Source organism: Microtus oregoni, unplaced genomic scaffold (genome assembly GCF_018167655.1).
Source record: "Microtus oregoni isolate MIOR12 unplaced genomic scaffold, Mior012 000000F_ref0000247, whole genome shotgun sequence".
NCBI lineage: Eukaryota > Metazoa > Chordata > Mammalia > Rodentia > Cricetidae > Microtus > Microtus oregoni.
In genome coordinates, this window is record NW_024543059.1 from 53248453 (window position 1) to 53275477 (window position 27025).

The 27025-nt window shown below is 44.1% G+C and overlaps 1 protein-coding gene across 2 annotated transcripts in view; it reads right to left on the bottom strand.

Moving 5' to 3' along the window:
* Positions 1-935: 935 nt before the first annotated feature.
* Slc44a5 (solute carrier family 44 member 5) overlaps positions 936-27025 on the bottom strand; it is a 242757-nt gene continuing 216667 nt past the window's right edge. Inside the window, exons 7-22 of one of the 2 annotated variants that reach the window (XM_041649914.1) lie at positions 26508-26568; positions 23415-23538; positions 22263-22346; positions 21030-21142; positions 19963-20094; positions 18475-18574; positions 16327-16419; positions 15500-15587; positions 14860-15122; positions 14304-14398; positions 12256-12359; positions 11023-11096; positions 9986-10056; positions 9780-9868; positions 8533-8617; positions 936-2551 (exon numbers count right to left, since the gene is read on the bottom strand). In XM_041649914.1, the coding sequence (XP_041505848.1) occupies positions 2448-2551; positions 8533-8617; positions 9780-9868; positions 9986-10056; positions 11023-11096; positions 12256-12359; positions 14304-14398; positions 14860-15122; positions 15500-15587; positions 16327-16419; positions 18475-18574; positions 19963-20094; positions 21030-21142; positions 22263-22346; positions 23415-23538; positions 26508-26568 (1680 nt within the window). In that variant the 3' untranslated portion in view covers positions 936-2447. Of the gene's footprint in view, positions 2552-4488; positions 4826-8532; positions 8618-9779; positions 9869-9985; positions 10057-11022; positions 11097-12255; positions 12360-14303; positions 14399-14859; positions 15123-15499; positions 15588-16326; positions 16420-18474; positions 18575-19962; positions 20095-21029; positions 21143-22262; positions 22347-23414; positions 23539-26507; positions 26569-27025 lie in introns of those variants that run through there. The other variant, XM_041649905.1, reaches the window with a different exon arrangement.

Consider the following 27025-nt stretch of genomic DNA (forward strand, 5'->3'; position numbering starts at 1 on the left):
CTGATATCAGGTGGTACAACTAAATCTGAGTGAATGGATTTGCCTTTGTCTTAATGGGGCTGCTGATTCATTAAGGCTCCCCAGCAACTCAGCTGGACCCGGAGAGGAAAGTCTGCAATCTCCATTTCAGCTCCAAGATTAAAAACATATATGGGAAATAATTTTTGAAGAAATAATTTATTCCTGATTTATTTGATATATAATTCTCTTCCTAACTAAATCAGCATAATGGAAATTAGATTGTAAGACAGAAAGCTGTGCATTTCAATGCATCCAAGATATTGATCATATATTTTAGTTAACAGCTTATTATGTTGTATCATTAGAACCCTACAGCCATATTTGAAAAGCACAGACATGCGGGATAATAATTGCAAGAAACTGGGAGACAGGTTAAGGTATCCCAGACTGCAGCAATGATTTTGGTTCAATTCTGTTCCCATATCTTATTCCAAGCAAGACTAATCTATAAAGCATGCTCTTCAATCAAGAACTAAAAAATGGAGATAATCACCCCACCTGGATAGAATTTAAGAACAATTTCCAAAGGCTCTGTCCTAGTGAGGGTTACGATTGCCGTGACAAGACACCATGACCAAGGCAACACTTAATAAAGAAAACATTTAATTGGAGTGGCTCACTTACAATTCAGAGGTTCAGGCCATTATTAACATGGTGGGGAGCATGGTGGTATGCAGGCAGGTATGACGTTGGAGAAATAACCAGTGTTCTAGGAATAGAAATAGGAATAGGCAGGGTCTTCTGTTCTTCATACACACATGCATACATGTGCAACCCTCCCCCCCACACATAGACAGACACATACACACACAAATGCTCTTTTCTAGCTTAAAGAAATCAAAGGGCAGCCTTTTTATCTGTCTGGTATCGAAATCTTTATTAGAAGAAAAAACCCAAATATACAATGAGCAACAACAAATTTCATTAAATATTAACCATTTTAGCTACCAAAGGTATTTTAGAGCATACACTTTGAGTGTTCCTGCATAGCAGAGACACAGTGATTATATAACCCACGCCGCCACGGGCTCGGGAGAGCCCAAACCACCAGGCGTGGGGCGGGAGGGGTGGTGAGCCCACACCGCAAGGCGCTAGTGGGAACTTTTTGGTATAAAAGTATCTAAAGTGACCTTCCAACAAACAGATCATTGATAAACGATACTAAGTTATTACTGACTGACTCACTAATGTCCACCATGTGGCTGACTTGCTGTAAGTCTGAGTTGGGTTAAATGGAGCTGGTTCTCCTAAACCTTAGCACTCCTCAGAACATTATTTAAAACTGAATCAAAGACTTCTATTGGCACAGTAAAAAAATCGACAGGTAAACAGGTTGTCTCATAAAAAGTGGAATGACATATACAAAACAGGCTCCCACGGAAGAGTCAAGTGGGAGGTCGTCAGCACCGGGCATGCCCCTTATTACCACCCTCTGAGGGGCAAGCATCCCCGCGTAACTCCCACAAGCTGCCCTTGGGGACGGGTAAGACACTAGATGTGCAGGGGCCGACCTACCGTATTTTTAAGGAACTACTATAGAAAAGATTTTACTTTAAAACTTCCTTCGGTTAAAAACAAAGACAAAGCCAACAGATTTTCTCCCGGGTTGTTTTGCTTGCGTGTAGCACACATTTGTGAATGTCCACAAGGCGCAAGGGGAATTGTTCGAGTCACACACACAATGCGCTCCTCTGGAAGTGAGGAATATCAGGAGTGAAATGACCAGAGGTATCCAGTCGGCGAGCGAGATGGGAACAAAACAGAAGAAAACAAACTGAAAGCGTGAGAAGACCTTTCATCGCTTGACACTGCAGGGTTTGATTTCTTCGAACAAGGTCTGTACACTTGCCCACAAGATCCGGGAAGTACTGACCAGCCAGGAAGGCACTTGGAGAGAACTGGGTGGTTGGGGCGGGTGGCTGACTGGCAGCTCTCACAGGGAGCATCCTCTACTTAGGCAAAAACGGAGGCAGGTGGTCTGCTTAATTGGTTGACTGTCAAACAGGAGTGGGGAAGGGACCTAAAAACATTTATCTTGCTTTAATTATCAATTTTTCCCTGCAGAAGTCTTTTTAGTTGTCATCTTAAAAAAATTATTAGTGATCTAAATCATGTATACGCCATTAAGTTAATACTGAAAAGAATATGAATGTACCTAATATATTTTTCCAAACATCCAAGCCTCTTTATGTTAAAAAAAATACAAAACGAAAGATCTTAGTATAAAAATGTTGTATGTTATTAACAATCCCCTTGCGGCTTCTGATGGCTTCACAGGTTGCAGTGTGGGCTTTGGTATAAGATGAGAACGCAAGCAGCAAGGCCGTGGATACGGATGTCCCCGACCGGAGCACTGTGCAGGGAGTGTCGGACGGACCCAGCGGAGCAGGAGGCGACGCAGGTGGCGGGGTGCCCAGCTGGCTCTCCTACTGCTTCTTATCAGTTTTGCGCTCCATCAAAAGTTTCATTAGGGTCGGAGTCACGAAATAGGGTCTGGAAGGAGAGCCTTCGTTTCTTTCTAAGTCTTCCACTAGGAGGGAGGAGGGCAGAGCGTCAACAGCGCAGCAAAGCGGTGGGAGGAGCAACATCGCCACCTGCTGCCCACCCGCTGCACAGCAACGCCAAACATCGCTTTTTTAGACGCTATCAGCATCATTGTAAACAGCTATGGAGAACAATCAGCCCTTGTTAATACATCGATAAGGTATCATTTCATTCGTGTCCCAGGTCAGTTCTGGCGAAAGTTCAAGCCTTTCCATGGAATGACGGAGGAAACAACGTTTACTCCCCTCCCAAATTTACTCTCTAAATTACAGTATGTTTCCAAATTGCCTTTGTTTTTCCAATGACAACTCAGAATGTAAAACCTTGACAAAGTGGTCTTTACAATTAATTTCAAAACCTTCCACGGACAGTTCTGAAAATATTGCTCTGTGTTTTAAAAACTTTAATTGCTGTATAAGAAAATGGCTTCTAAAATTCTTCTCAGAAACAACATTCGTTTTTACGCTACACATTTGAAGTACAGTGGTAATAAACAGAGACTATTTTTCTGGGGAATACACCACAATACATCAAGATTTTTGTGTGTCTCTGGATCAAGTATCTTATCACGACCCAGAGAGACGCCCACATCCAGACAAGAGACACCTGCGGCTGCAGCTTCACCAGTAAATGCCACCTTCTTAAAGGTCTTTGTTGAGGTCCTTGCATGGTTGAAAACAAAATACTACTAAATTCAAGAAAAAGATAAGCGATCCTTTTCTCTGTCTTATCAAGGAAAGAAAGAAGGCTCTTTTCCAAGTGACGTTTGAGACTGAACAACCTCAATAAAGTAGACAAAGCACAAGCCGCTGGCTGTCATGTGGACGACACACTGAAAACTTTCTGAAACAATTGGCTCTCTGTAGGAAATCTCCATAAAACAGTTCTAAATCTAGATTCACACACTTCAGAATTATTAAATAAATTAGCATTTATATTAACTTATAACTCAAGGATATATTTCCGACTCTCAAGTGTGAGGGCCGTATTGATATCCACACATTCCATTATTAATATATAGACAATCTGATATGAGTTTAGCATCAAAACCAAAAGGGCACTGATTAGTCCTGTGATCTTTGGAGGGGCTTTAATTAGCCGTGGCCCATTGGTCCCCTCCACACACAGAAAAGAGCAGACAGGTGTATGGGTCCAGTTCACCATGTGACATTTAGGCATGGCCACAACAAACCAGCTTCCTCTCTAAGCCCTGGGGGTGTGGTGTGGGGAGGAGATTTTCCAATTTGAACCAAGCACACCCTTGAAAGTATCAGATGTGGTACTTGACAGAAAGCCACTGGTCCATTCATTTCCTTAGAATAAAATCTGAATGAACCCATCAGCGTACTTCCTTCACTGAAAGTTGAACTCAGACCTTCTGCAGAATGAAGTCACAAGAACACAGACATGTACCCGTGAAGAGGAGAGTCCAAAGGCCTTCTACATGACTGGAAACTTGGGCAAAAGGCAAGAGATGAACGAGGTAGCCATTTCCGCTCTTTCAAAATATTCTCAGGGTGGCCAAAGGCCCACAGTAATGGAAATGATATCCACAAACCTAGATTTGACCCCAGTATGAGTCTCGTGTCTCTGAAACAGATGGACCACAGGGCCACAGTTCACGTCACCTCCAGCGATGCTAGCCGTGGAACCCATGGGACCTGCAATTCACATGCCTTGTCATGGACTCACCAGACTGAAATATGCTTTCTAGGGAACCAGGGTTACAAGCTGAATCACAGTTTAGAGAGCTGTTCACCAGCTTAAACAGTAACTATAACCATAGCACCATATTTACAAATTTAGTACCATATGCCGGTCAACTACAACTCGGTACGTTTATGGCTAATCGATCACACATTTATAGTGTTGTTAAAAAAAACTGCCTGAATATCCTTTACAAATATACACCTATAAAAAAGAAAGGCTAGCAAAGTTATAAAAGTTAGTAAAACATTGTCAGCTGCAGGTTTCTGCAGTTGGGACCACAGTCTAAAAAGAATGTTAGGCCACTGTCAAATGCCTGCTCCCTCCAGTGGTACCAATTGCAGCCTTTTCAGAAACAGCACAGAATTTGCACCCTGCTCCAAAGCAACGTTTTCACATTGCAATCAACCTAATTCACAAGGCTCCTGCTTGGAGCTTTTCTACTCAGTCTGTCTCTGGGGACCTGGGAGCTTCTTGGTGAGAATCCTGTGCAGGCTGGGGGTTACAAAGTAAGGTTTCTCTGCCGAGCCGTCGTTTCTCTCCACATCTTCACCTGGGTATTAGGAGCCAAGGCGGGGCCAAGGCAGGAGCCACAGCACAACAGGACCCAGAGGGTTACAATTTGGAGAGTTGAACAGGGAGAAACCAGAGAAATCAGCGTTAGCATGTCAAATAGAGGCAAACGGAGGCGATGCTGGTGGTGGAGAAGGCGCGAACTGGCCTCTACCCCTGGGTACACCTCACACCGCACCCCTGGGCCCTTGGATCCCTGGATCTTTATCTCCACGTTTATACGGAAGCTCTTCCTGGGGTTTCTAAAGTATCACCTTTCAGCTCTGTGACTTTTCATTACATCACTGACTCCATGGAAAATGTAGAGCAAAGATTTAATTTCATAGGTCAAGCTTTTTTGCTTTTGAGATAAGCTCTTGCTATCTAGCCCAGTCTGGCCTGGCATTGGCAGTCCTTTTGCTTTAGTCTCCACAGCACGGAGGTAAAAGGCTAAACTATATTACTTATTTGTGTGGGGAACGTGTGTGTGGGTGCACATGTGTGTGGGTGCACATGTATGTGTGGGGAGAGTGTGTGTGGATGCACATGTGTGTGTGGATGCACATGTATGTGTGGGGAGAGTGTGTGTGGATGCACATGTATGTGGGTGCACATGTTTGTGTGGATGCACATGTATGTGTGGGGAGAGTGTGTGTGGATGCACATGTGTGTGGGTGCACATGTATGTGTGGATGCACATGTGTGTGTGGATGCACGTGTGTGTGGGGAGAGTGTGTGTGGGTGCACATGTGTGTGTGGGTGCACATGTGTGTGTGGGTGCACATGTATGTGTGGATGCACATGTATGTGGATGCACATGTGTGTGTGTGTGGGGAGAGTGTGTGTGGGTGCACATGTGTGTGTGGGTGCACATGTATGTGTGGGGAGAGTATGTGTGGGTGCACATGTATGTGTGGATGCACATGTGTGTGTGGATGCACATGTGTGTGTGGGGAGAGTGTGTGTGGGTGCACATGTGTGTGTGGGTGCACATGTATGTGTGGATGCACATGTGTGTGTGGATGCACATGTGTGTGTGGGTGCACATGTATGTGTGGATGCACATGTGTGTGTGGGGAGAGTGTGTGTGGATGCACATGTGTGTGTGGGTGCACATGTATGTGTGGGGAGAGTGTGTGTGGATGCACATGTGTGTGGATGCACATGTATGTGTGGGTGCACATGTGTGTGTGGGTGCATGTGTGTGGGTGCACATGTATGTGTGGGGAGAGTGTGTGTGGATGCACATGTGTGTGTGGGGAGAGTGTGTGTGGGTGCACATGTGTGTGTGGGTGCACATGTGTGTGTGGGTGCATGTGTGTGGGTGCACATGTATGTGTGGGGAGAGTGTGTGTGGATGCACATGTATGTGTGGGGAGAGTGTGTGTGGATGCACATGTGTGTGTGGGGAGAGTGTGTGTGGGTTCACATGTGTGTGAGGGTGCACATGTGTGTGGATGCACATGTATGTGTGGGTGCACATGTGTGTGTGGGGAGAGTGTGTGTGGGTTCACATGTGTGTGAGGGTGCACATGTGTGTGGATGCACATGTATGTGTGGGTGCACATGTGTGCGGGTGCACATGTGTGTGTGGGTGCGCATGTGTGTGGGTGCACATGTGTGTGGATGCACATGTGTGTGGGTGCACATGTGTGTGTGGGTGCACGTGTGTGTGGGTTCACATGTGTGTGGATGCACATGTGGTGTGTGTGCACATGTGTGTGGGTTCACATGTGTGTGGATGCACATCTGTGTGTGGGTGCACATATGTGTGTGGGTGCACATGTGTGTGTGGGTGCACATGTGTGTCTGGATGCACGTGTGTGGGTGCACATGTGTGTGGGGGTGCGCATGTATGTGGGGGGTGCACATGTGTGTGGGTGCACATGTATATGCACACGCATGCCCATGAGAGCCGGAGGTCAAACTCGGGCAGCACTCACTTCTCAGGAGCTGTCCACTTTCCTTTCTGAGATGATGTTGTCCACGGCCTGGGGCTCGCCAAGTAGGCTAGGCTGGCTGACAAGTAAGCTCCAGGGATCCACTGCTCTGCCTCCCCAGTGCCGGGATCACAAGCAAGCACCACGATTCCCAACTTCTTCCATGGGTTCTGGAGACTGATCATGCTGATGTGACACACACTTTGCTGACTGAACCATTTCCTCAGTCCTAAAGTCATTGAAGTTATTTTACTGGTATGTGTGGGGGGGGAGGGTATGTGCACATAACTGCAAGTGTCCAGAGGCCAGAGGTGTCCGGTCCCCAGGGAGATCTAGTTATAGGAGGACATAATCACCCTTCATGGGAGCCGGGAGTCACTGAAAATCTAACTCCAGCCTTCTGCAAAACTATACGTTCCTAATCGCGGAAACAGCAGCCCAGCTCCCTTTCCTTTTTTCCTTTAGTTTTCTTTTTATTAGACTCACATATTTATGTGTATGTGTGTGTATGCATGGGCCACGGTTCATGTATGAAGGTGAGGGGACTCCCCTTCCACCACAGGAGCGGTGGTTTGAATGGGCAGCTTGAGCAATCATATGAGACCTCGATATTCATGCTATGCCCAGTGTGGGACACTGTCTCCTTTTGCTGCCACCGATCAGCTCCTTCTCCAGCACCATGGCTGCCTGCGCCTGCGTTCTGCCAAGTTCCCCCATGATGACAATGGACTGAACCTCTGAACTGTAAGCCAGCTCCAACTAGATGTTTCCTTTATAAGAACTGCCATGGGCATGCTGTCTCTTCACAGCTATAGAAGCCCTGACTCAGACAGTGCGTCTAGAATTCAGGTCACCAAGCTTGGTAACAAGGAAATTTACCAGATGAGCCATCTTTTCAGTTTTTTTTTCCATTTTCTTAAATAAACCAGAGACCCTAGGCCAAGATTATTCTTCACATTCCTCATAAGCCATCTCTAGTGAATAACGTTTTCAGATTTCTTTGTTTAATAAAAATTGATTCTTAAATGCTTAGAAAACATCAAATTATGTTATTTTCTAGATTTTCCCCCCCGTCGGCAATTATCTTTCTTCCTGACCTGCCTTAAAACCGCCAGTCTTCCACAAGGCATTTTCTCAGGAAGTAAGCTTCCTCTGCCTGCCTCTCCGAAAACCCCATGTGACAGAGAAATTATCTCTCAGCCATAACATGGCTACAGGGTTCTGTTCTCTTACATCCTGACCCTACCTCCTGGTTTGCTAGAGATACAAGGAGGGAAGACCAGATGAAAATAGCAATAGAGCTTACAGTCCTCTCCAAGCAAGGGCAAGGACCTAGGTTAAATCCCCAGATCCACCACCTCCACCACCACCACCACCACCACCATCACCACCACCACCATCACCATCACCACCATCACCACCACCACCATCACCATCACCACCATCACCACCACCTCCACCACCACCACCACCACCACCACCACCACCACCATCACTACCATCACCACCACCACCACCTCCACCACCTCCACCATCACCACCACCACCATCACCATGCATACTTCTCTCACCCCCCCTTCTTCTCTCTATTTCTCTCATCCCCCACAACAGAACTAACAAGCATATACAAGTAATAATCTCCTCCCAAATAAATGCTGCTTTGCATTTGAGGCTAAGTAAAGCAAATCACCAAGCCAGGTGGAAAGTGAGTTTTCACCTTCTCATCTTTTCGTTTTCCACAGGACAAATGTACACGGTGGATACTCACAGAAGCAGATGAAAATGGTCTCAACACACATTGAGTAGACGCTGAAGCACCCATGAGCAATCAGGTAAGATCCAACCACCAGAGTCTGTGAACAGACAGAGAAGAGGTCCAGCACATTGGACTTTGTTCATACTGACTTCACTCAGAACAATAATAACACAAATGCAAATGGAAGGCAGGATAAGCAAACATTGGCATGCTCCGTGTTGGGAACATCTGCAATATAGACACCTTTGGCTTTATGGTACATGCTGTCCTGAGATTACAAAGACATGTCCTTGTTCACATGTCCACTGATATTCCTATTGCCTACCCAAAGAATCTCAGTTTTGAGTTTCCGCATCAAGGCAGGAGAGTCTAGAGGTTAAGAGCATATACTACCTAGGTCTTCAAGTTACTCAGCCTCTCTGTGCCTCTGCCCTGACCTCAGGGAGAAGCATTTATGTCATACAGATTAGGAGAGCTAGCTCATTGTGCTGGGTCTAGCAGGACTCCACTCGGCTCTCGGCCGAATTGTCCATCCACTCATCCTCAGTGACTGGGAATGTCGGCTGCAGAGAAGATTCAGATGCTTCACTGCATAGACATCTACTCCCTTCAGGGAACCGCTTCATCCAAGTTAGAGCCCCATATGGGGGATCAGCTCCTGGCTAACACTGCCGGCATGATTCACAAGGCCAGCTTCTTTTCCAGAAGGTCCTGTCACTGTATCTGGGGATACAGCAGTAAGTGTATTATGGGCTGGCTTCTCTTGCTCTGCCCAGTCCTCTTTACTTCCTTATGAACGGAGCTCATGGAAGAGTACCCAGCAAACCTTCTGTGTGCAGCCCTATCAACAGAGCAGTCCTTTCCAAGGAACCGACATCAGAAGCAGGAGACAAGTGACACAGATTAAGGCCGGTAATACTTGCTGTCTCTGCTGTTTCTGTCTCCTTTTGCTTTTCTTATGCTTCCATCTCTTACTCACTGATGCTAAGCTTCTATAGACTGAATTGCTCCCTGTATCTTACATTAAAAGAAACATTGAGGTCACAGTGGGAATACCTTTATATGGGGATTGTGCCCCTCTACAAAGAGACTGGGTCTGCCACCTTTCTCTCCAGCATGTGATGTGAAGAATCAACCTCTTTCCCAGCTGCCACCTCCAAGCCTTTCAAACTGGGAGGAATAGCTTTCTATTGGTGAAGTCACTCACCCTATATTGGTTTGTTACAGTGTCCCCAAGTGACTAAGTCACCAGTTCTTACCAGGAAAGGTACCCAGGAGTAATTTAAAGTCGTCGGTCCTTCTACAACCCTTTCCAGCCTCTCTGTGAAGAGTAGGAAGGCCAGGATACCTACATGAAAAAGCAGGACATGGATATCATACTCTGAGAAAGGCTATCGGTATTTCTGTGGCACAGGAGTCTCCAAACTCCTTACAGCTTTGAATCCATGTTGTTATCACTACTCACCTACAATCCCAGTCACTAGAATTTTCCCCAGGAGTAATACAAAGTGTGTGACTTCATCTGTAACTGCGACTCTGAGTATCGAGGGGAAACAAGAAAGTATAACTCAGTGTTTGAAATCCACACCAGGTAAACAGTCACGGGTTCACGCTCCTGTGTATTTGGTGAAATTTTATTTGGCAGCTGTTAAATGCAAGACAGGAGCATGGGAGCCAGGCCTGAGGTTCTTATTTCTAACGAGACTCACAGACGAGGACACTGGAATGATGTCCCTGTGGGATGATGAGCAATGACGGTATCTGGTTCTCTCTCTACTCCCTAAGGTGATGGAGCAGCTTGACTCCATCTTACAGATGGAAGCCATTTTGTTGTAAGGTCAGAACAAGCCCATTTCTGTTTGCTGCAAAATTCAAGTTGATTTTGCTTTTAACCTGTTTCTGGAATTGAACATGCTCCCAACACCCTGATAAGATGTTCTGCCAGATAACTTTGAAATGTTCAGCCAAGTTTCTACATAACCAAAATTCCTCTGGAAATTCTCCAACCCTTGAAAAGCCCTAGTCTTGCAGCTTTTTAAAACTATATAAACCCCACCTTCTCTTGTGTTTGATGCTATTTTCTTAAACCCCATTTAGGAGATAGCCCTGTCTGATAGAACATAAAGCTTGTTAACTTGATCAAAGAACTTGGGTAGTGGTCTTTACTGTCATCTGGTGGGAGTAGTGAAGGCACCCTGGATCCTGAGTATGGTAAATTTATTCTCCGACTCTGCACACCCATTTCTCAACAATTTTGAGAGAAGGAAATGGGCACCAAGGAGATGCTAACGTAAGCCACCTGGAGAACTTCTTGAGCAGAAAGGACAATAAAAATTAAATATGTAGCCACCTAGGTGGATGAAGAGAACTGTTGACTAAAATCTACCAAACTTAAGGGTAACATCCATGGCTGCTAAGGCCAGCAACACCCTGGGTAACTACAAACGAAGAATGTCAAGTCTCACCAGATTGTCTATGGTCATCCTCAGCCTGATTACTTACTTCAAAATGTTTCTCATGAGCAGATAGAAAGCATCTTTTGTTGACTCACAGAAATTTTTGCCATATAATGCGATCTGAAGAAAATGATTGACACTCTTGTTAGTGGCATAAACAAACACCACCCAGGACAGTCCAGCTCACTGCCATCTTCCACACTAACAACCCTGACTTCTTTCCAACATTTAGGTTAGTAGGATGCCTAGGAGCTCTCTGTCCTTGACTCCACTAACAGACTTGCCAAGTGTTGGATGTAGGGGCAGGCCTTTTCCTCAAGTCTCAGATGAGGGAATCTATCTTTGAAACATTTGACTGTAGTAGTTATTAAATGGACTGAATATTGTCATCAAAATAAATTACTCCTAAGGAAAGCCAATACCTTCTATCTACTATGAGAATTTGCGATTAAAAGGCTCAGTACTATCTCTCACTGTGGGTAAATTAATTGCATCTCCATCCACAACTATATGAACCCAGCCCCAGTTCCCACCACACTGTGATAATAAGCAAACATGGTAAAATAGTACAGTTTCCACATTTTGAGGGAGTTGTGTTTCCTGAGTCTACTGTGTAAACTCAGTTCCATAGAGGCTTGCACATTCTCGCAGGAAATGAGTTAGAGATTTGCCCAAGCCTTACCACTGCTCACTCTTCTTTAACACAAAGTTCGTAAAACAATTAATCCCTTCCCTAAACTTATGTAAATCCCTCTATTAGAAAGGTGGTTTCTCTTTGGAAGGACCCAGGGGCAACAGCTCCCTTTTACATAATTTTTAGACATACAGCGCCATTTCAATCTACCACACTTTCTTTTTGTTTATCATTTTAAAGTCTAATTACATTTATGTGTGTATTTGTGCGAGTGCGTATATGTGTGTGCTCACTTGACAGCTTGCCTGTAGAAGTCATTGCAGGATTTGATTCTCTCCTTCCACCCTGTGGAACCTAGGGCTAGTTTGGCTCGTCAGGATTGGCAGCCAGCACCTTTACCCTCAGAGCCATCTCTCTGGGCCTCTAGCACACTTTGAAAATTTCAACACAAGCATTTCCCCTTAAATGAGCTATCAAAGGTAGTAACATCTCAGGAAAAGTGTAGCCCTGATTCAGGCGTGGAATCACACTTATCCCAGTAACAAAGTCAATCACAAGATACCAGAATGCTCTCCAGGCAGTAGGGCAGACATGAGGTCAGCTGGGCAAAGCAAGGGCACCATAAACAAGCAGTGGCCTACTTACCATGATATAGGCATTTCTGTTTAAAAACTTCACCATCTTTTCCAAACACCAGAAACAGCACCGCAGGCAGCACTGGAGGAACTTGGAAACACTGTTCTGCGCCTCTGTGAAGGGGTGTATGAGTCTGTTAGCGACCCTCAGCCTTCAGACCCAAAAGGAGGACATTGGAAACAGGGCGCAACTTTTTACTGTGATGTGTTCCAAGTTGACATTTCAGCCATTCTTTGGTATATAATTCAGTGGCTTTAGCACCTTTACAGTGTCATAAAATAATCTCACTAGCCATTTTCAGAAATTCATGTTAAATCAAATAGATATCAATGGCCAATCAAAAGCCACCCTTCTCCGTTCTCCTCATATTTTACTTGTTGGCAGAGGGCTGCTTCTCTTAGGAATTCTAAGTAGGATGATACAAAGAGGGTTCTTTTTTATCTGGCTGCTTTCACTTAGCACAGTGCCTTCAAAATCGACCCCTTTATTCCCTTCTGTGCACTAACATTGCACCGGAAGTTGAATGCACTCCTTACCCTGTTATTAGCGGACACGTGAGTGGGTCGCATCCTTTGGCTGTGGTAGATACTTATCACGGATACTGGGAGCAATGTGGGAGTTGTTTTCTGGGTTTCTATGAAATTATGTTTTTAGCATTTTACATTTTGTAGCTGTTTCCATGGTGGCTGTACCGTGACACATTTGTATGAAAGGGTCCAGCTTCTCTATCCCGCACTCTATTCACGGCCGGTTTGTGCAGTTGCTCTGACAGTCATCCTGATGGGTGTGTGGTGGCATCAGGATGTGGCTTGGTTTGTAGGTCCTGTATAATGACTCTGTCCTTACAGTCGTAGCTGAGCGTTCTTGTCTATAGGGGAGGTCTTCTCAACTCCTTGGCTTGTAGGTCCTGTATAATGACTCTGTCCTTACAGTCTTAGCTGAGCATTCCTGTCTATAGGGGAGGTCTTCTCAACTCCTTGGGCCAACTTTGGACTTTCACTGCTTGCTATCGAGTGACAGGAGTTCTGCATGTGTTCTGGAGACAAGTTCTTAAACTACCTGGCATATTATTTGCAATAATTTTCCTCCACTGTGAAGGTTGTCTCTTTACTCCGCCATTCCTTTCTTGCACAAGTGTTTCTAAATTTCATGAAGTCCAATTTGCTTTCTCTTGCCTTGTGTTTTTGGTGTAAAATCAAGAAACGGCATCAAATCCAATGACATAAAGATTCTTCTTTTCGAAAAGTATAGCATTATCCCTTGTGTTTAGATCTTTGCTGTGTATTGGGTTAATTTTGTATTTACTGTAAATATGGGTCCAGCTTTATGTACTCACATGTGGGCGCTCCCACGTCTCTATCAGCTTTAGACTGACTAGTCTTTCCCTATCAAACAGTTTTAAATGTGAGAATTTATGTGTGGGATTCTCATGTTATTCCAGGTCTATATGTCCACTTGATTGCCAAACCATCCTGCTTTAATGCTATCATTTTTATCTAAAATCAGGAAATTCAATCAGGAAATAAGAGCTCCAACTTTTTTTCCCACTTCATTATTTTTTATGATGCAGTGTGAGCAGAACCTGTGTGTGCAGACTGCGTGTGCTGTGTATGAAGAGTGTTGTCAAGGCTCACAGTGTCTTAAGCCTGGCAGATATGGAGCTGCCCCTGTGACATCTTACATGTTCCTCCACAGTAATATGTTAAGACAGAATTCTTCAATTCCTCTTTGAAATTTGCTTCTCTTGGACCCCACAAGATCAACCTTGAGGACCCCAGACACTCTGCCTTCCCCTCCACTCACATCCCTCATCTTGGTACCCCATACTTAAAAAGTCCTGTTGGACTGTGTTTCAAAATATTCAAATCTCTACCACATCTATCCTCTTCACCCTGATCCACAATGTCACCACATCACCTGCAGTACACCCTACACAACAGTCACTGGGTCACCTGCACCCCATCCCACCCCACCACACTCAACAGTCACCACGTCACCTGCACCCCCCCCTACCCCACTCTTAGCAGGGAAGTCTATGATCACTTCTGCGAGCTTACTTTTCAGCCGCCTGTCCAGGTACTCTAAGATCACTTTGAACATCTGGACTGATGCGAGGATCAATGATCCGAAGGCCAGGGACCCCGTGTGGTATCTAGGTGAAGACAAAACAGGGCATAAAATGAAGGGTTGTTCTGTATACACAGGTGCCTCTCAAACAGTTCCATGGATAAAAGGGAAGGAGAAACGCAGGGCTTCTTGTAATCTCTTATTCAAACTGATAGAACTTTCCACAGAAAGTTTGAAAGCAATTATGCATCTTGTCTTTATAACCCATAATATGCTCTCCTAGAAGGGGTCTTGGCCTGATCAATGGGACCACAAGATAATTCTTTTGGTGTCCAACTGTATGCCCTATCGTCTCTGGTAACCTATGGGATTTAGGACATTGACGAGACACGGGATTGCAAAGCCGTGTAACTAGAGCATCTACGAATCTCAAGTTGTATTTTCAGCTCATTAGCGCCTTTCCACTTGAATTCACTCGCCAAGCATAAACACCAGAGCACAAACTGTAGCTGAAGAAAGGAGCTTGGAGTTCAGTGCTGAGCTTACCGAACCGCTCGTCCGAAGGCAATGAAGAGCGGGTATTTCGGGATGTCCTGGGGTTTCCTCATGGCCCAGTAGTATGAAGCAAAGGCCCCCGCGAGGGTGCACTGACCCAACGCAATGACAAAGTTTATAAGCCAGAGGAAGGCAAAGAGGTTGTACATCTGGAAGGTCATGATGTAATTGTGATACTCATTCTTTCCACTGTAGGAAGCGAAGTTACAGGATGCCCCGGGGCAGACTTTGGGAATGTTAGTTTCAGGGAAAATCTGTGCTCAGAAGAAGATACAAGAACATGGCATTAAATGTGGGTCTTATCTTTCCTTGTGGCTCCCCAGCTGGGTATTTTGTCCTCTTTTCATTACTTTTGGCTGCTACTTCTCTGGTATATTAACTGATGGAATTCTTTAATGAGTTCTGGAAAGGGCTGATTTCAATCCATATGCACCCACCTCTCTCCCTACTGTACTTTTACACATTATTTGTGCTTTCATTGCCACAGCAACTTCCTGGATTTACTGCAGAAAAGGGAGCTCTGTTCCACCTGCTACATCCAATGCTTTCCTGACGACCCCTCCCTTTCTTTCTGTACCAAGTTCCCCTGCATCTGTTTCATGATGTGCGATAGCAGAATTCTTTTACTCACATCTGGGTCACAAGTTTCATCTTCATAGATACATTTCCCCTCTGGGACCATAACTTTGAATATTGGTACTCCTGATGTAGCCAAGAAACTGAACAACCTTGATTAAGGATAAACTATTTACTGTTAAATTAAAGATAAACAGATAAGAAAACCATAATCGGCAGACTGTGGAGGAATGCGCTTTAAAGGCCTTTTCTTCCCATGTTGTACCGATCATCTTCCCAGGAGGCTGATACTAGTGCATCATGGGCCAGTTGCACTGACAGGGCCCTGACAAACCAGTGAGAGATGGAGGACACTGCTTAGTTATTGCCAAGAATAAGCATTAGAACAGAACACATATCTGTGACTTCTTTAGGGGGAAATTAAATTTGATCAACAAATTTTTAGGCTTGGAACCTAATCCAGTTACTTCTTTAGGTTGTTCCTTGTCTTCACAGGAATGAAAAACCCTGGGTGTGAGGTCTGGTCTTGAGCAGCAAGGTGGACTCCAGAGATAAAGAAATCCATTATGGAGAGAGGGGAGGAGGGTCGGGGAAGGGAAGTGGGAAGGCACTTATGAGCGAAGGGCAATCACATACACACACACACACACACACACACACACACACATATATCAATCATATATCTACATACACATATACATATATGTATATATGTGTGTGTGTGTCATGATGAAATCTATTATTTACACACACATACATATCAATCATATAGATACATACACATATACATATATGTGTATATATATGTGTGTCATGATGAAATCTATTATTTTACACATCAACTTAAAAAGGTAACAGCAGAGGTCAGCGGCCAAAGGATACACGGCTGTCACCGCCCAGTAGGAGATGCAGATGGACAGCAAGATGAAAGTTAAAATCGGGTACATCAGCGTGCTGGGGAGGTAGCCAATGGCCCTGAAATGAAGCGAACAGCTGATGTTCAGAAGGAATCTGGATTGGATCTGCACGCTCTCAATACCCTGCACACTCTCAATACCCAAATGTTCGTGTGTAAAGAACTAGATGCAAGCCTCAGACTAGATTTCTGAAACAGTGCTAATGGTCACTGATAATTTTCTTATTTTCTTCAGCGGTGGTCGTAGCAAGTCCTGAGCTGGCTTTGACATGCATTCATGCATTTTAAAGAGGGGTGTTCCCCAGTGCTGAGGTCAGCTCCTGCACAAGACTTCCAGTCCCCTTCCCTGCTGAGCAACCAGCAAGGTTTTGACAGACCACAGCCCTGTGATGTCTTCCTGTTTAGACTCTTAGCTTCCTAAAGTGAGAGAAGACCTTCAGGCCTTCTGTTACAGTGTGAGATTCCTCTCCTGATTCAGAAACCTCTGTGCTGTGTTCCACGCTGCGCTGGCCTTTGCTGCAGGCACCGCGCAGGGAACTATAATGCGGTTTATGCCATCCTACGAAGAGTCAGACAGGCCTTCCTCATCTGCCTCTGACATCTCACACCCACCACTTCCTGGGGAGGAGATGATTGTGTTAGCACCCCCCACAACACAGGAACCCGTTCAGCGGGTTTTCCTTCTAGGACATTTCTCCACATGACGGTTTGCCAAATGTTCCCAGCTAGATTGTCACTAGCAGCTTTTAAGAAGTTGCTCCAGTCTCTGTCTCCAGATTGAACACATTCCTATTCTGTATTGCCAAGGAAATCTCCCTGCATCAAATGCACCTGCACACATGCCCCTCCCTGTCCTGTCTCACACCAGAGCTCTGCTGCCTTCCCTTCCTGCACACTCAGAATTTAAGCTGTTAATTCAAAGTTTACTCTGAACTCTGATCCACTTATTCAGGCCCTTACTTCCCCTTTGACAATCTATCAACCTGTCACAGTGAGGATGCTGGCCTTTCAACACCACACACACTCACGTACACACCACACAGTTGCACACACATGCACCACACATACTCACTCCACACACTCACCTACACATTGAAGGTTGTTAGATGTGCGTTGGGTTATAGTGAACTACACGATAACGTACCATTTAAAAAATACACCCAGAAAATCAGTAGTTTCAGGGGATAATGACAGGGCCTCCTTTATTGTAAGGGGGAGAGTTTAACCAGCAGATTGTTAGCTGTTAAACCACTGGCTTCGGGTGGCACTATGATTATAATAATATGGCAATTTTGTTAAAATAGTCCTTAAAGACAATTAAAAATAATTCTGCCCTGGGTGGTTAACAACTTTGTTTCCACTGTTGTAAGCAGAGGGTCTGTGGCTTCCTGGTGGAGTTTTCCCTGCTCCTCATTCAAAACCTGACTGCTCAGACTTTCTCAAGTGACCATTTGGAACAGTTTGGAGACTATAGATATTATTGAATCTTATGAAAGATGGTTTATTTTGTAACATTTTAAAAATGAGAGTGGCCCTGGGTATGAAGTGTGCCTGAATTATGTGTTTCTCATACAGAATGTATAGTCAGGCACTCAGGAACCAGCACTTTGTCCACAAGGAGGGCGTATCATGCACACACACTGCACAGCACACAATTGATATCATGGGATTACAGTGATTAGGACTTCTGCAAATTCTCTCAATCGGTGACATTAACACACGTGCCACCATGGGATAATGGGACACATGGTACCGCCAACCCCCTCTGTACTTCATGACTGACATTCTCCTAGCATGTACATGTTCACGTGTGTCTGTGCACAGGCTACATAGATTCTTAGTTTGCACTGTGGAATGAGAGACAGAAAGGACTTGTTGGAGGTGACCTTGACGCCAGTAAGTGGAAACATCTGAACTAAACACGTTCTTAATGTTCTTTAATTTCTTCCTTAAAAAGTCCTGGTGGTGTGGGTACTGCAGGGAAGATGGTCCATTTGCTGAAGGTTTGTTGTGCAGCACAAGGGCCCCCACCCCAGCCTGACACCTGCCCTGAGCACTGGCTGAGCCCCTCCCCCAGCCCGACACCTGCCATGAGCACTGGCTGAGCACCTTACTTGCTTCCTTCCTTCAGCATGACGATGGCTACTCGGATTCGACTCCTGAGGAAGATCAGCACGATGATGAGGATGGCCTCAATGACGGACAAGACGATCACTGAACAAGAAAAGACGGCAGTCTGCAGTACAAGTCAGCACCAGAAGCAAGCTTATTCTGCAAACCTAGGAATGGGCTTAGCAAACCATTTCTGCTAAGGGCTTTCTGGCATTTTCTGAAACTGTTGTAACAAAGGCGTGTGTTAGAATTGGGGGTGGGGGAATATAACAAGACTGTTTGGCCTCAAGAAGTTTTGAAGCAGATTTGGCTAGCAGATAAGGAAAAAAATGGAGCAAGTGAGGAGGTTTCTACTAGAAGGAAGTGGTCCTGGCTCACCCACCTCAGGGAGGAAGAAAGGTATCTGGGCTTTTCACCTTTCCTTGTAGCTAGGAAACTCCCCAGAGAGTAAGAACAGCACAGGACTCAAGATGTCCCCACTGTATGGTCCTTTTTTACACACAGGCATTTTATTCCTTAAGACTATTTTCTTCACCTAACAGCCTCAGTGGGGGCAGAGTTCTATGATTTTCAGCCCACGAGAGTTATAAATCTCAATTCAGCACTGAAATGGATTCTCTTTCTATGTTGTGGTTTCTGTTTTCTGAGGCAAGGTCTCTGGCCAGTCTGGACTCCATGATCCTGGTTCAGAACAGCCGTGGCCACCTGGTCCTCTGCTTCCCCTTCTGTGTTTGCTGTTCTGTCGATCCCCACTTTGCATGGTGCTGGGTGTCATTCGGGGACATAGTCTCGCCTGCCCTTAATACCCAGAGTTTCTCGGATGAAGAGGCAGAAACAGGTTTGGAATGTACAGAGATCAGGCTCTTGCTGAGGATAACTGTGTGATCAGGTGATGCGTACACGCTTCTTCCTACACCCTTACTGAGTTCCTCTGATATGCCAAGGCCGATATGAATGAAAAGAAGGGAAAATTTCAAAAACAGAATTCAGTGAAAAACTGTCAAAACCTAGATTCATGAACATGAATCTCCAATTATAGAAACATAAGACTGAAACTATCTTTGAGATGATCTTGCTTTAGAAATTACTGCCAACCTTAAGTAATTCAATAATGTGAACGGTTAAGAATGTAAATCCATTTTCAGTTATTTCTCTCAATTCCTGCAATAATCGGATAAAAGCTTCTGTTCTGCGAGTGAAGTAAGTGTCCTCTTTCTTTTAAAGTGAGATCACGAAAATCAGCCATTTCATTCTTTGGCAGGCTAACATCAATCAAGTCCCCATAATCAAACCATTTCAAATTAAAGGCAAGTGGCCTAGAATTCCTCTAAAGCTGCGCTATCTTAGGCTACACAAGATGTTCACGATTTCCCACGCATAACTCATGGACATCTATAGTCGTCACTGAGGGACTCATGTGTTCAGCAGGATGCACCAAGCTAGGGCTTCTTCGTGCACAAACAAGGCTTCTTCGTTGTTAATCTACTCACTCATTGAGAACCAAGTCTGCTTCAGCTGAAAGAACATGTTTATGCTGCTCTGAACTCCGATGTCGTATATCAGGATGGTGGACTGTGGTTTCTGCTGGAGGTCATAGTACTCTTGATAACAGTACCATATGCCTTGGAAGGAAAAGACCAATATCCAGTGTTATTTTCTGAAGTAGAAGCCACATGCTTACCATACATGCCTACATAAAAATGATCAATATGGCCGTTTCTACAGAGTTAGAATCAGGCTTCGCTGCAATAGCCCAACTGCTGCTCTGGTTGACATAAATGGTTTCTGAATTTATGTGGCTTGCAGTGGGCTCCTGGCTCATAGCAACCTTAGCATCCACCAACAGGACTGTTTCAATATTGCTACAGTACATCTGTCTTGCAGGAAAATGGACCAACACCCCTTATTTATACTAGGTACTAATATCTTATCTATTGGCTTATTTATCTTGTGTACTTGTATGAATCATGAGAGTATTTTAATAGATGCACTCAAGTTTAGAATTGGTTTTGTTTTAGTGAATTGGGCTGGGCCTGCTCCTAATAACTTTATTTCAAATTCTATTTGGTCTGATGTTATTATACTATTATAGATTTCTTTTTATAACTGCTAGTTTTTTTAAATCAATTCTTCCACTTTTAACTGTTGTGTTTCCTTACACATTCTGTATAGTTCGTAAATAACATACAGTCCCAACTTGTGTACATTTTAATCTGAGCTGATCATCTCTGTTCTGTTTTTATTTACATATATTCTCTTTCTTCTAGTTCCCTTGAAAAGCTTTCATTTATTTTACAGGATCTTTCCTGCTCCTCCCAATCCCCATCAGGACCGAGACTGAAGCCTGCTAGGGAAAGGAGTAGATTTTTCTCATGCAGATCTTCTCAAAATAATGACAGAAAGAGTTACGGAGAAAATAGATGTGAAATTAAATAAATATTGTAAAGTTAATGACCCAAACTAATTAAGTCTAAGGCAACCAAATGCTTTCCAATAATTGCTAATGACAAGGAAAGTTATTCTGAGACTTGGCGATTTTAAGAGTTGTGTTACCTACCATATCCTATAATTCCAAGCACGCCAAACATGAAGAACCAGAAGAGGAATCCAGCTATGTACCTCAGGAGTATCAGAAAACTCCAGCTCAGTGCCATAGCGATGGTCAGGCCACTGGAGGTAAAAACCACAACAAACAGAGTCCAGATATACATATATGATTATATTACATATAATTATAAATATATATAAATAATTAATACAATGTCATCAGGTGTCTCTCATGCTTGTAATCTCAGCACTTGGAAGGCTGAAACTGGATGGAGTTCAAGACTTTCCTCTGTGATTACACAGTGAGATTTAAGTCAGTATAGACAGACGGCAGAAAAATACATATTTTTGTGTGTGGTGTGTTGTGTGTGGTGTGTGTGTGTAGTGTGTATATGCGCGCACACACACACAGGTACCCATAAAGACCAGAAGAGATCCCTTGAAGCTGGAGATACAGGCCACTGTTAAGAGCGTCTGCAGGAGCAGCAAGTGCTCTTAATCACTGAGCCATTTCTCCACCCACTAAGAAGCTGTCTTTAAAATAAAATGACATGTAAGGCCAATCAAGGAAGACAGAGGTGAGCTTGAGACGCTGTGCTGATGTGATTATAAGGTACCCTGAAGTCACTAACGGGGCACTGATTTTATTCTCTGGTCACTAGGGAAACACAGAAGCTTCTCAACTCTGGAAAGTGGTGCAAAGGTCGAAAGGACAGGTTTACACACCAGACACGCTTGCCTACATCAGGACGGACATCCCACGTGTCAACCTTCCAAAACACCAATCTTACTTGTGAAAATTTAAATCTCTACCTTTGTGTGTATTTTAAGTTTCTCAGAACTAGAATAGCCTTTGATGGGAATTATTATCGTGTGTGAAAAGAGCAAAGTAAAAATTACAAATGATCCATTGGAGTCAAAGGTGGGACAAAGGGGGGAAAACAGGGAATTCAAGCCATGCCCACCCCCTGTGAATGTGAAGAGCAGGACACAGGACCCCAGACACAGTGGCAGGGACTTGGTACATGTACCAGTTCTACTAGTGAATTAATATATGAGCTTGAGACTTATGTTCTTATAGGCATATTTTCAAATTTATCTGCCTTGTCCTTACCCCTACATGAAAAATAAATTTACCCTGAGGACTGAGCCCACTTGTGACCATTTAGTAGGAACAAAGAGGTTGAGGAGTCTATAGAGGTCATCAAAAAGCATCTGGAGAGGGCATGCTCAGTCCACTCACATGAGGATCCATTTCCACGAGGTCGCGTAGTCTTCAAACACCTTCAGTCCGATTGTCCTGGCATCAAAGATTTTACTGATGCCCCTGAAGGAAAAGTAAATTATTTTTGTTAATTTTCAAAAAAAAGTTCTTATAATAAAAAATATTTTTACAAGATTCTCTTCAAGGGTGCTTTCAGAGAGCATCTGCTATAGTGACCCCTTCACTAGCCCCAACAGCCTATCAAATGACATTTCAAGACGCTTACAAGCATAGCTGTAGTCTCATATACAGAGGAGCTGGCCATCCAAAGCAGGAGGAATCCTTACACAGCTCACACTACCTGCTCTCAGTATAGCAGAAGCTCTCCTGTAAGAGGTACATTTAAATGACAGGATCTAATTTACAAAGTTTCTAGATCTGACCATGCATATCCTCCTAATACCTCTTCCTGCATCTCTGTCATGTGGTAGCCAGACATAGATCATGTGTCCCACATGGTGGGTGGTCAAGGTCACTGTCAAATCCTCCCTCCCAGCCCCCATCATAGCATGTCCCTCTTCCAAAGTAACCTGTCCCGCCACTGTGATCTGTGTGCGTCACAGGACATCGACTTTTGCTCTGTCTTGTGTCCGCGGAGTCATGTATCATTATTTTATCGGTTTCCAAGCAGCCTCCTATTTCTGAGGTTCATTTACATTGCTATTACATTCTAAATACGAAGGAGGGTGCTGCACCACCTGCACTCCCAGTGTCTTTTAAGCAAAGGAAATAAATTTCCAGGATTCCTTTGATTTTGCTTTTAACTCTGCAAGTGAGCAATGAAAGGGGAACATCCATGTTCGCGCACATGCGAATGGGCACATAGCCAAGGAAATGTATTTCTCAACAATCCAGACTACTGTGTGCCACGTACAGGCAAACAAACAGCAGGAAACGGACTGTGCTCAACTTGATTGTAGAATCTGAGCTGGCAACAGCACCCTTCTCTACACCAAATCTTCCTGCTTAACAGAAAGTTAACCACTCTGAAAGATGCTATTCTTTCTAATCTAGAGCGGCATGCGTACTTCATTTAATACTGCGCAAGTGATTTCCTGTAACTCCGAGTGGTACTCTCATGCTTTATACAATATCAGGATGCATCGAAACAACACAGAAATGTGGACATACATTGCAGCCTCCCTGAGCTCTACGATATTTCTGGTCCTCCCAGTTCCATCTTCAATCTGCATCCTGCTTCCTACTGTTAAGACTCCATTGACGGTCGAGAAGTCAGGCAAGCATCTCTGCAGGACTGTGGAAGAGAATGAAAAGCACAGTAAAGAGCTTTTTACCAGTCTAGCCTTTAAGAACCCCGTTATCTGCATCGGGTTCTTGCTGGGTGTAAAATGTGCTCAGTGGAGACAGCTAACTACCCTTTGTTGACATCTTCAGGGCTTTCTGGTGGTCATGAGACAGAAATGGAAACAGCATCACAACATGAAGTCACATCCCAACCTGTTGATATTTTGACACGTGAAAGATTCATCAAACTGCACAAAGAAGGTGTGTAGGTGAAGGGACATGGGCTCAGACTACGTATGCTGAGTGTGCTTGCATGGTGAGAGGAGTTTAGGACTGGCACGTTAACAGGTTCTAGATGGGGGCCGGCATGCATCTTAGTGGTACAGAGCCTGTGTGAAGCCCTGGCCAGTCCTGAACACCGGATGATGCGGAAGGGCACACCCGTGCAGGCAGGAGGATCAGAAGTTCATGGTCACTCTTGGCTAGCTGAGATCAGTCTGGGATAGACAAAAGACTGTTTTGAAAATATTCTTTAAGTATTCCTCAGTGAAACCTTAGAAACTAGAGTTTAGTAGACGATTCCTGGAGGAATAAGAACCAGCTCAAGCTTCAAGCTCCCGTGGAGATGGGACGTCCAGTGGTGAATTCTTAATAACTGCCTCCTTGCCAGCAAAGTCACCTACATCTCGTTGCAAGATGGAAACTATTGATGGAGGGCCACACTGTTTGATGTAATTTCCGAGAAGAGTTAAATCGTTACTCAGTCTTGTATGGTCTTGTTTTGGTTATATGGAGTCCTAGCCTCTCTAAAAACACCACGTTAACCATTACTGGAGAGCTCGGCACCAAATGGATTCTAATGTATTCCAGCCCCAATTTTAAATAAAGAGGTAAGAGAAATCAGAAATGAATAGATAATTTTAATATCTTCTTCTTGTAAGTAGTATCACTGATTTATATGTAGAGCTTGGACCTAAAATACTGAGCCAAGTGGTATAGGGAACAAGCTTCCTCACGGAGCTTTCCTTGGCTTGCCTGTCCGTCTTCAGATGATGGAGCTGACTTCCTTCATAACTTCTTCGTCTTTCTCCTGCTCTACCTCTCTTCTGGGATCTGAGACAGCAGCCTCTAGGACCCCTTCAGCTCACTCTCTACCAGTCAGAGCCTTGCTTCTGCCTCCCCACATGACCTCATCCTAGTCCTTCTGCAGTGAGGCGCCTGGCATGCAGTGGGGCCAGTATATTTCTTCTCTCTCGTTCTTTCTAGTCTTTTTGTTCCCATATACACTGTGAGTATAAGTTTTGTTCCTCTATATGTCATAAGTGTAAGTTTTCACCTAGAAAGTCCCCTGGCCTTATTTTATATATTCTTTCTGGTAACCTGGTAGTCTGTTATGACGTGTTAACTAATATGCTCAGTATATATTTAGAGAATATGAAGAAAAATTACAAAACGATACACTGTCCAGCCACCCACAGTGAACCATATGATTTTGCTGTTCCGTTTCTTTCTCATCTTTCTTCTACACCCTTTTTGGTGCCAAAATAATACAGGAAACAGAATTCCTTTTTCGTCCCCCTCTCACGTAATCTTACTTTGTCTGCTGTTATAAAATATTTAACGACTATGTGTTGTTATTTGCACATCGTGTCTCATGGCGATAGACTTGATCCTCTGCTAAGAGAACACAGCTGATTGTAATGTTGATCTTAATGTCTCATTATTTCATTAGACTAAGAGAGGTTATGGATTATGTATTTTTATATCCCTAATGTATATTTTAAAACATGTGATTTAGTCGAAATCTAATAGTGAGAACAGCTATTTTTCCTTTTCCCATAAGAAGTTTCTATGCTGTTCTTGGCCACATACAGCCAGCGCCTAGGGAATCCTGGGGTTGTTATTTCTCACCCGACCCACCTCTACCTCGGGATCTTTAGTGGACCACAGAGAGATGATGGGCACTCAACACGTGGATTTTGTGGCAACTAACTCAACATACTTGACTTCCTGCTTAGATTGGTGCCTATTACCTTTCTCCTGCTTTGGAAGAACTATACACTCATTGTGGAAGAATTGGGGGACAGAAAACAGAAAGAGAGAAAATGCCCCGTGTTGTCTCCCTTTCCACACCCTCTGGCAAACAACTCCTTAACATTTTTGGTGTTCTTTCTGATCTTTTTCCTTAAATAATTTCTAGGATTTCTTTTAATTTCAATACACTTGACCTTATGATGTCTACAGCCGTTTGAATTTTACTGAATATCAACCCATGTGTGCTTTGCTCTCTATTTATTAGTTCTAAGGTATGTCCTCTCGTGAACATGATGGTTATTTCAGTGTTTGCTTGCCCCTGGATACTGCAACCTTCCTTCCTCCCCCACCCCCACCAGCTGTGATTTCTGAGCTCTGTATTAACCGTTCTCTGGCTTGGTCTGAAGGAACACTGGGTTGAAAACCCTCCCATGAAGCTTTTCTCTGTGGTTTGAATTACATCATTCAGAAAGGAAGAGGAGCCGTTATTTCAGTTTTCTGAATGGCTTATCAGTTTGTGCTCAAACAGCACAGAAACAAATATAAATTCATCAGGGAAACAGGAGAACTTCAAATGTCAAATTATGAAGACAAGGCATGCAACTCAGAAACTGCTTCTGGGGCAACTTCTGAATGTTCTTGGCTAAATTCAGGAAGTGGGTGTGCCTGACTGCTTGTGTGGGTGATACACGCTTGGAGGGGTACATAAGATCACACTTGTGGGCTTCTTAAAATCAGTCCTACCGCTTCCTAACATGCTCATGTAGCCAAGCCCCACACCTCACCAAGCGCTGGGGGAAACGCCCCGGTTGGAGTGAGGACAGTTGTGGCCAGAGACAACGCTCATGACTAACTCTGGGCTCTGGGTGGCACTGAACCCTGTCGGCCTGAGCCTATCAACTGAGGGAGCTCAGTCGTGTCAAGGGTAAAGTAATCACCACTTACAGGGTCTGCTTGGGTAGACTGCTGGGGGACAGTCGCCATGGGACAGGAGATCTGAGAGAGACTGAAAGGGAAGGGGGCATGTTAACAATGCAAAGCCAGCAACGACCACTTTCCCTCTCATTATCAAAAATTTGAGCTTGAAATCTTAACTTCACATCTCATTTTCCCAAATTGTCTCCCCACTGCCAGTAACTATAAGATTATTACATACAATTTCTTCTTGGAAAAATGCCTCTCAATGCTCTGAGTGAATCAACAGAGATAAAATACTATGATCTTACAAAAAGCTTACATTCTGGATCTCTGACCCTTCAAAAAATTTCTGGAAAAAAAAAACAGCATCTTCTATAATTAATAAACAATTAATAGTATTTAATATACTAAAGCTTCAGAAACCTCCTGTGTATGTCAAATTTAGGAAAGTGTGGGCTTAAACATGTTTATTGCACTGTTTTATTTAGTGTGAGCATGTGTGTGTGCATGTGTGTGCGTGTGTGTACATGTGTGTACTCCATGCA